The following is a 9,462-nucleotide window of genomic DNA, read 5'->3' as shown; positions in this document are numbered from 1 at the left end:
TTGTCAGATGCCAAAGCCCTTGCCGGTTGTTGCATTCACCAAACAAGTTATTCCAACTACCCTCATTAATTTTTGCCTTGCCAATTGTTACATTCATTTATAGATGCGAAGTTGGACCCCAAATAATAAACCAAGAAGAAAAGCCTAAGTAAGCTCCATCAGGAAACCATTGATGAATACTTTCTGCATATTGCGTTGTTCTCTAGAAATTATTGAAGGCAAGCATCATTGGATCATGAACAGTATTTTGATAAGCAATTGCGTTTTTTTGTGACCAATATCTGTGATTAATAAATCATCACCACTTCAATGACTTCACTCTTTATTAGTTTTGGCCCTTTTATTAAAGTTGCATAGAGCAGTAGCAATAGTTGAATGATTAACCAATTGCATGCCAACCAACAGATCAAATTACATCCCTATCAAAAATTCACCAAGACCAACACCTAACCTTTCTGAAATGATGGCCTAAGCATTGCAAGTCACTAGGAGAAAAAGGATAGAGAAATCAGATGAAAGAGAGCAATAAAGGGGCTAGCACCTTTTTTTGCTTTTCATCCTCATAAAATACCACGGTTACCTCTACGCTTTTTAGTGAAATAGCCAAATAAGTTAGGAATCTGAATAAAGTGAGTGGACGTTTAAAAAATAAATAATAGGTGGGAAATTTAATTCTTAATACCAATTACAGATTATGTGTCTAAATCCAAATACTATTTCCAGATTGTATATATATATATATATATATGGACACACACATACACACATAGGAACCTCATGTTAAAGAAAAAGGACAATTACTACCATCACTTGCCAGCACAGACAGCAAAGAATGGAGCACCAGTTTGCTGCGTAGATCTACGATTCCAACAAGAAGAAACATAAAAGAAGCATGGAGAAATTAGATGAAAGTGATCAATAAATGGGCCGGTATCTTTTTCAACTTTTATCCTCATATAACGCCAATATGAATTTGAATAAAGTGGGCGGGTCCTTAGAAAATGAATAGTAAGTAGAAATTTAACTTATGATACTAATTACAGATTATGTATTCACATCTTATATATATCACACACATACAGTGTGTGTATACATACATACTTATATACATACATATATATATATATATATATATATATATTGGAATATGGGAAATTGCAGAAACCTCGCCTAAGGTTTCTGACACTTGCACTTATCTTCCCTGTGGTTTGAGAAATAGCACTGACCTCTCTTGAACTTACTGATTCTTTGCATATTCAGTCCAGGAGATTAAATTATTATTTTATGGAATGAAATGAGAAATTTGTGTCAGATTTGGTCTTTGTATTACATGCCAAGTAGTATTAGTAAAGAAATAACAAAGTACTACAAATCAATTAACAATTAATAAACTTTAAAGGGTGCAGTTTATGGGCAAATAGGCATTACCTATTTAAAGTACCAACTCTTTATAGACATTTTACTTTCAAACATTTAATTTATGATAAATACATCAATGTTTGTAAGTAAAATTCAAAAAATGTTACAGTAATATTCTTACAAAAAGGAAACCAATAGGTTATCTATTTAATATAAATTAAATATTTTTAAAAAAGAAATGGCCCATAAAGTATTAATTCTTTATGGCTTTCCTCCATTATATAAACAAAGTATCAGCTCTTTATGGGCATTTTATTATGAATCATTTAATTTATGTTAAATACATAAATGTTTGTAACTAAAATTGAAAAAGTATTACACTAATATTTTTATGAAAGGGAAACTGGTAGGTTTTGTATTTAACAAAAATTAAATATGTGAAAGTAAATGCAAATTTAAATAGAGGTTTTAGATTTTGAGACCATATCACGTGAATAGAGGTAAAATACAAATCTTTTTTTAAAATTTAAATTGCTTGAGAGAGGTATCACATTTCAAAACATAAGATGTCGTGTTGTATGTTTTGAAATTACGGGATGCTTTTCTGTATATTAGGTTTATCGCGGAGGCTTTTCTATTTTTTACCCTTAATTTTTAGCAACAAGTACTTTCAATTTCCTTCCACTGCCTAAAGAAGGAAAATACACAGTGATTGGTAGTATGAAACCGAAGTTTAACCTTCAATGCAAGTATTAAATTCTCTATAAATGCCGAGTGTGAAAGCATTTGGTTTTGTGGAAACTGAGAATTGAGCTTGAGGCATCTGAATGGAATATTCTAGTTCTAGATGACCTAGGTCGGGTGAGTGTTAGTTTCATCAAAAGATCCAAGGTCTCTTGCATTGAAGAGATCAGTACTGTTAACCCCTTATGATTTTGTATATTATGACATGATCCTGCTAACATTTTGATATATCTACACAACTCCAAAGTAAGAATTTGATGGAAAATAACATTCCTAACATTGCTAATTGAAATACCAGTATCCGTCTTCCTTAAGCACATAGACAGAACAAGAATCTGACTACCTTGCAACAAGAAGATTATTTGGAGGGATGCAAAACTATATTAGAATTAAGTGGATATTTATACAAAATTAAAAGAGAGTTAAGTGGATATTATAATTTGAGCACACGCAATTTTGAAACATGTCTGAGTCAACCGGAATAATTGAAGGTACTTTCTATCCATCTTCCACCTTACATAGAAACACAATAGAGTTATGTAAATACTTTGAATTTTAGGAGGTTATGTAATAATATACAAAACTATATGGGATTTTTAGTAATTTACCCTTTTCATTTGGAAATGTCATGTCTTGATGTGAAATTATAAAATTTGTCATGTTGTAACCTGATCAATTTGCTTTTCTCTCTGTCATTTGTTAATCAATGGTGTCCCTGCTCAGTTCACATGAACAAGTTGGACCACCATGTGCTTGTTGTATTAGTTATTATCAAAGGGACATGAAAACGCATGGAAAAGAGTTGGCATTGTCTAATGCTCTGTTGCTTGCAGTCTTTGGACCAAATGTGAAACGCTTTTGCAATTGAGCCTTTTAAATAAAAAAAAAAAAAAAAAAAACTTTGTCATCTCTCCAATATCATCAAGTACACGTGCTACTGGTTCTCTAAAGGAGACTTCTTTCAAGAAATATCCATTGACCTTTTCTTTTTCTATTACACGCTCCATTAATTAATTTAATATATCCAGTAGTGGAGTATATACTGATCCTCCGTCCTATTATTATTATCATGTTTTTATTTTATTAATATTTTAAAATAAAAATTATCATTTTAAATTTGACACGTACTTTTAATCTTACTATTTGAAAAAGTAATTTTTTGAAATCTCAATATATATCTATCAGAAGAATATTTTGAATTCAAATAATACATATATAAATTCACCAATATCATTCCATCTATATATAATGATTACCATATCTCTATGAAAAAATTGAATTCTCAAAAAATAGCTCTAATATTAGGACAGAGGGAGCAGCACTTTGCAATCTCTGTGTAGCAAAAAAGCAGTAGTATAGATGACGGGTGTGAGCATTTGGTCTGGTGGAAATGCGCACGCTGCGTCGGCAAACTGAGAATTGAGCTTGAGGCATCTGAACAGAATATTCTAGTTCCAGATGACCTTGATCGGGTGAGTGTTAACTTCGTGGAGAGATGCAAGGCCTCTTGCATTGAAGAAATCAGGGACTGCTTGGTTAAAGGGTTTGGGAATCACAGAATGGAATAAACCCCTTATTTGTTGCTTGATTTAAACCTATCGGAATGCAATCTTTGGAATCATTTCTAAAAAATTGGACTTCCTTCATTCCCGAGCAAATTGGGAGGTTTTGGACAAAACCCTCAACTGATTCCCTCAGACAATATTTATGACGGGCCTACCTCTCTTTCTCTCCATCACACGCAGCACCTTCTGTTCTTCTTCTTCATCAGATTTCCTTTCTCTTCTTCTTCATATCTTATCCAAAATTTCTTCTCCGTTGCCTCTGCAATTTTCTTCTCCGTTGCCTTTGCAATTTTCTTCTCCGTATGTAAGCTTTTCTCTTCCTTCTTCTCTATTTTTTCAGGCTACTCACTGGTTAGCGAAAAATAAAAAAGAAAAGAAGGGAATCTGATACAATAACACTAACTGGACGAAAATGCTATGCTCTGGACCCATCACCTTCTCACTTTTATTCCACTCACGCTACTCACTATGTTTTCTTGAATTACGCATTCAATAGAAGCTCAGAAACAAAGGGTCAATCGATTCTTGATATTTTGGTTATTTGATCCGTGAATACTGGTATAGTTTGGGTGGGCTTCTGGTTGCTTTGTACCTATTTGTAAAATTGTTTGCCTGAATACCTTTCAGTTTCATAGTTATGGGCATTAAATACAAAACCTGCGAGTTTCCCATAAAAAGCAGGTATCTTATGAGCTATTTCTTTTTTTTTTTTTAACTTTCACATATTTAATTTATGTTAAATACAAAACACACTAGTATTCCTTTGGCCGCTATTTAACCAGTTTTTCCTATAAAGAGCTGGTGTGTTTCCCATAAAGAGTTGGTACAAAACATACTACAAAACCTGCCAGTTTCCCATAAAGAGCTGGTATGTTATGTACTATTTAACCAATTTTTCATATTTAAACAAATTTATGAAAATTAAAATGACGTATTTGAAAGTTGCATTTTTATTTGGAAGAACGCATTCCTTGGATGCATTTTTCACCCTTTGGGAAGAGACTCAAAAATCGCCACCCTTTGGGAAGTTAGTTTAAAAACTCCCTCTTTTTGGGAATTTACTCCTTGTTAATGCAGCCACTACATTTATTTTCTGGTATTAATTTTTTTAAAATTTATGATTTTCTTATGTTTTATCAAAAAGTTAATAACTATTGTAGTTACAATTATGGAGATGTTAATTTGTCGTATGTGTAATTCTTTTATTTTATAAGAATTGTTATATCAGAGGTAAATTTGAAATTTAATTGCATTAAATTCTGAAACACTCATCAAACCAAGCATCAGGAATTGGAATGATGCTAATTCCAATGTGTGAACCAAGTTAGATATTGGAATGAAAAGTTTAATTCCAAAACTAGAGTCCATGATTCCATTTCCATTTCCGATTCCAATCTGTGAAACAAGCAGCCCCTCACTATTAACCCCTTATCATTTTGTATATTATAATACATTCCTCCTAACAGTTTAATATATGTACACAACTTCAATGTGAAAATTTAATGAAAAATAACATCCCTAACATTGTAGTTGGAATGCTAGCATTCGTCTTACTTAAACACTATATAGAACAAGAATCAAACCACCTTACAACAGAATGATTATTTGGAGGATGTAAAACCAGGGGCGAAGCTAAGACTCCACATTAAGTGGGGTCAAATTTTAGTACAATAAAATTTATTTTTTTAAAAAAAATAATTACTAACTTATATATAAGTTCAAATTGTACCATACGAGTACTCATTTTTTTAAAATGTTACAAAATCAATTCATTATGAATTTGTTAAATACATCTTTTTCAATGTAACTAAATGAATCTCTTGATTTTTTTAAAAATAATTTGTGCATTACCATCAACTTGATCTTGTACGGGTTTCTTTTAAGAAATTTATCTTTGCCGTGTTATGACTAATAGTAACTTAATTTTGTATTACAAATAAAAAAGTTTATCGTCCACTTGAAAAATTCTTGTTTTTTGAAACTTTAAAATTTGAAAATTTGATTTTCTCACTCAATTCAAGAAAGTTCACCCCTTGTTTTTGGAAACTTTGGATGAATTTATTCTTGAACTAACTTCTATAAATAACTTGAAATAAATTCAAAATTATGGTGATGGTAAGAATTATGAAATTTCAATTGTTTGGGGTCAATGTATATAGGGATAATTGCAGAAACCTCCCCTGAGGTTTCTGACACTTGCACCGACCTCCCATGTGGTTTGAAAAATTGCACTGACCTCCCCTGAACTTACTAATCCTTTGCAAATTAAGTCCAAACGATTAAAATATTGTTTTAGGAAGTGAAATTAGAATTTTGTACCAGATTTGCCCTTTGTGCTACATGTCCAATGAATAACAAAGTACTACAAATCAATTAATAATTAATAAACTTTAAGGAGTGTAGTTTATGAGTAAATACGTATTACCCATTTAAAGTACCGGCTCTTTATGGATATTTTACTTTCAAACATTTAATTTATGATAAATATATCAATGTTTGTAAGTAAAATTCAAAAAGTGTTACAGTAATATTCTTACAAAAAAGAAATCGGTAGGTTATCTATTTAATATAATTAAATATTTTTTTTTAAAAAAAGAAATGGCCCATAAAGTATTAATTCTCTGTGGCTTTCATCCATTAGATGAGTAAGGTATTGGCTCTTTATGGGCATTTTATTCTTAATCATTTAATTTATGTTACATACATAAATGTTTGTAACTAAAATTGAAAAATTGTTACATTAATATTTTTATGGAAGAAAAACTGGTAGGTTTTATATTTAACAAAAATTAAATATTTGAGAGTACAATCAAATATTTATACTACACCCTAGCAGTTTACTCTCAAATATCATTGTACTCTCAAATATTAATTGTTAATTGACTTGTACTACACCCCTACTAGTACAATCAAATATTTATACTACACCGCTTAAAGTTTATTAATTGTTAATTGATTTGTAGTACTTTGTCATTCATTGAACATGTAGCACAAAGGGCAAATCTGGTACAAAATTCTAATTTCACTCCTTAAAACAATATTTTAATCGTTTGGACTGAATTTGCAAAAGATTAGTAAGTTCAGGGGAGGTCAGTGCAATTTTTCATACCACAGGGGAAGTCAGTGCAAGTGTCAGAAACCTCAAGGGAGGTTTATGCAATTATCCCATGTATATAAGAAAAGAGAATTTGGTAAAATTTAGTGGGGTCAACTAAGATCAACTTTAAAATTTTTTAAATTACCTGTGCCTAAAAACTAATTTTTCAAAATTAAGTGGGGTCAATTGACCCCACTTGCTTGCACGTGGCTCCGCTGTGTAAAACTATACTGTATATCGGGATTAAATGGATATTTATATAAAATCATAAGAGAGTTAAGCGGATATTTTATCATATACCCATTTTCAAAACATGTTTGGATCAACCACGATAATCGAAGGTAATTTGTATTCATTTTTACTTTACATAAAAACACAATAGAACTATGTGAATATTTCAAACTTTAGGAGGTTATGTTATATATAAAATTACATGGACAATACAGCCCGAAATATTCACATAGTTCACATTTTTCATAGCCGTTGCACAATGCACCCCGAAATATGTTTATAGGCACTTTGCACCTTTAGAAAACGACCGTTCACACATTTCACCGTGAAACAAAGCACGTGGCTTGCACTTTCTCTCTGTTGAATTTGCTGACAGAATTGCCCTGACATTGCCACTGATGTTGAGATGCCTGCTGCTGCTGCAAACAATGAGATTGTCCCAGTTGAGCCACAGCCCAACACTATGGAAACACCACCAAGCAACCCAGAAACTCAACCTAATGAGCGTAGAAAGAAGAAGTCTATAGTTTGGGAACACTTCACCATTGAAACAGTTGGTGCTGGTTGTCGAAAGGCATGTTGTAAGCAATGCAAGCAATCATTCGCATACAGTACGGGCTCAAAAGTAGCAGGCACTAGTCATCTTAAACGCCATATTGCTAAAGGAACCAGCCCAGTTGTCCTTCGTAATCAGGAGAAAAATCAGTCCAGCCCATTTAGTGCACCTTCAAAGGTTGGTGGATATGGGGCAGGTACTGATACTCCAAGACGTCGTTACAGAACTACTGCAGCACCTTACGTTTCATTTGATCCTGACCGCTGCCGCGATGAGATTTCTAGGATGATAATCATGCATGATTACCCCCTTAACATTGTTGAGCATCCTGGCTTTGTTGCTTTTGTTCAGAATCTTCAGCCTCTATTCGATATGGTGAGTTTCAACACTGTCCTAGGGGGATTGTGTTGCAACCTACCTCAGGGAAAAACAGTCCATTCAAAAGGTGATTGAAGCAATGCCAGGACGTATTTGCCTCACCCTGGATATGTGGTCTTCCTGCCGAGGACTAGGCTACGTCTTTCTAAGTGGGCATTTTATTGATAGTGAGTGGAAAATGCACAGGAAGCTTCTCGACGTCATCATGGAACCTTATCCAGATTCAGATGCTGCTTTCAGCCATGCAGTTGCTGCTTGTATCAGATTGGAGCATGGAGGGAAAGTTATTCTCTGTCACCATAAATCAGTCCTTGAGTGATGCTGCGGTTGATAATTTAAGAGCTCTACTCTCTGTTAAGAACCCTCTTGTTCTCAATGGTCAGCTCTTGCTGGGCAATTGTCTCGCTAGAAGTCTAAGTAGCATTGCCCAAGATGCATTAACGTCTGTGTTCGGAACGGTTAAGAAGGTTAGAGACAGTGTGAAGTATGTGAAAACTTCAGAATCCCACGAGGAGAAGTTTCTTGAGCTCAAGCAGCAACTTCAAGTGCCTAGCACAAAAGTTCTAGCCATTGACGACCTAACTAAATGGAACACAACATATGAAATGCTGTTGGCTGCATCTGAACTGAAAGAAGTTTTCTCGTGTCTGGATACTTCAGACATTGATTACAAGGAGGCACCGTCACTGGAAGACTGGAAGCAGGTGGAGACCCTGTGCAGGTACCTGAAACCCCTTTTTGAGACGGCTAACCTCCTGACAGCCCCAACCGTCCTGACTACAAACACATTCTTCCACGAAGCTTGGAAGGTTCAGTTGGAGCTTAGACGCGCAGCAGGAAGCGAGGATCCCTTCATTAGCAGCCTCACCAAATCCATGCAAGAGAAATTTGATAAGTATTGGAAGATTTGCTGTTTTATTTTAGCAATTGCTGTGGTCATGGATCCCAGGTTCAAGATGAAGCTTGTGGAATTCAGTTTCTCCAAGATCTACAATGAGGAGGCTGCCACTTACGTCAAGATCTCTTTGCCTTGTACTTTCCGCCGGACATAATGGGTTTGATTGGGACGAAGTTATTATTTGAGGATAAAGTTGTCATTTATGTCGTAAAATAAACGGTGTGTAAAGATCCGTTACTTTTCAGTAGAGCTTGGGTGTAAAGTGTCTATAAATATATTTCGGAGTGTATTGTGCAACGGCTACGAAAGCTCATGGGGTTTTCTGCATTTAACCCTAAAGAAAAATCGAACTTTAGGGGTTAGTCCGTATTTTGGCCATACTTCATAAGAGGTAAATGCAATGAACCAAAACAATAACAACAAAACACTAACAACATCATCCTCTTCCTCCTTCTCTACCACTACCCACCCACCGTCACTATTGCACAACCTCACCGCTGCACACTCTATCCTCCCTTCCTTTATTATGCTCATCCTCCCCTCCTTTCCCTTGCTTTTCCTCACACCCCTTCCCCTCCCCGCCCCTCCTTCCCCTCAACCTTGTGACCAGATTTGGTCATGGGGGAAGAAGGGT

The 9,462-nt window shown here is 34.4% G+C and overlaps 1 protein-coding gene across 1 annotated transcript; it reads left to right on the top strand.

Annotated features, from left to right (window-relative positions):
- Window positions 1-7,187: 7,187 nt before the first annotated feature.
- LOC113775692 (zinc finger BED domain-containing protein DAYSLEEPER-like) lies at window positions 7,188-9,149 on the top strand. The gene is given in 3 exon segments (XM_027320672.1): window positions 7,188-7,948; window positions 7,950-8,188; window positions 8,190-9,149. Coding segments are annotated over 3 exon segments (1,578 nt in total). The 5' UTR covers window positions 7,188-7,402; the 3' UTR covers window positions 8,983-9,149.
- The last annotated feature ends 313 nt before the right edge of the window (window positions 9,150-9,462 follow it).

The sequence above is a fragment of the Coffea eugenioides genome, chromosome 6, assembly GCF_003713205.1.
Source record: "Coffea eugenioides isolate CCC68of chromosome 6, Ceug_1.0, whole genome shotgun sequence".
In the NCBI taxonomy this organism is placed as follows: domain Eukaryota; kingdom Viridiplantae; phylum Streptophyta; class Magnoliopsida; order Gentianales; family Rubiaceae; genus Coffea; species Coffea eugenioides.
The sequence above is the reverse complement of the archived record's forward strand: the minus strand, read 5'-3'. Positions and strand labels throughout refer to the sequence as shown.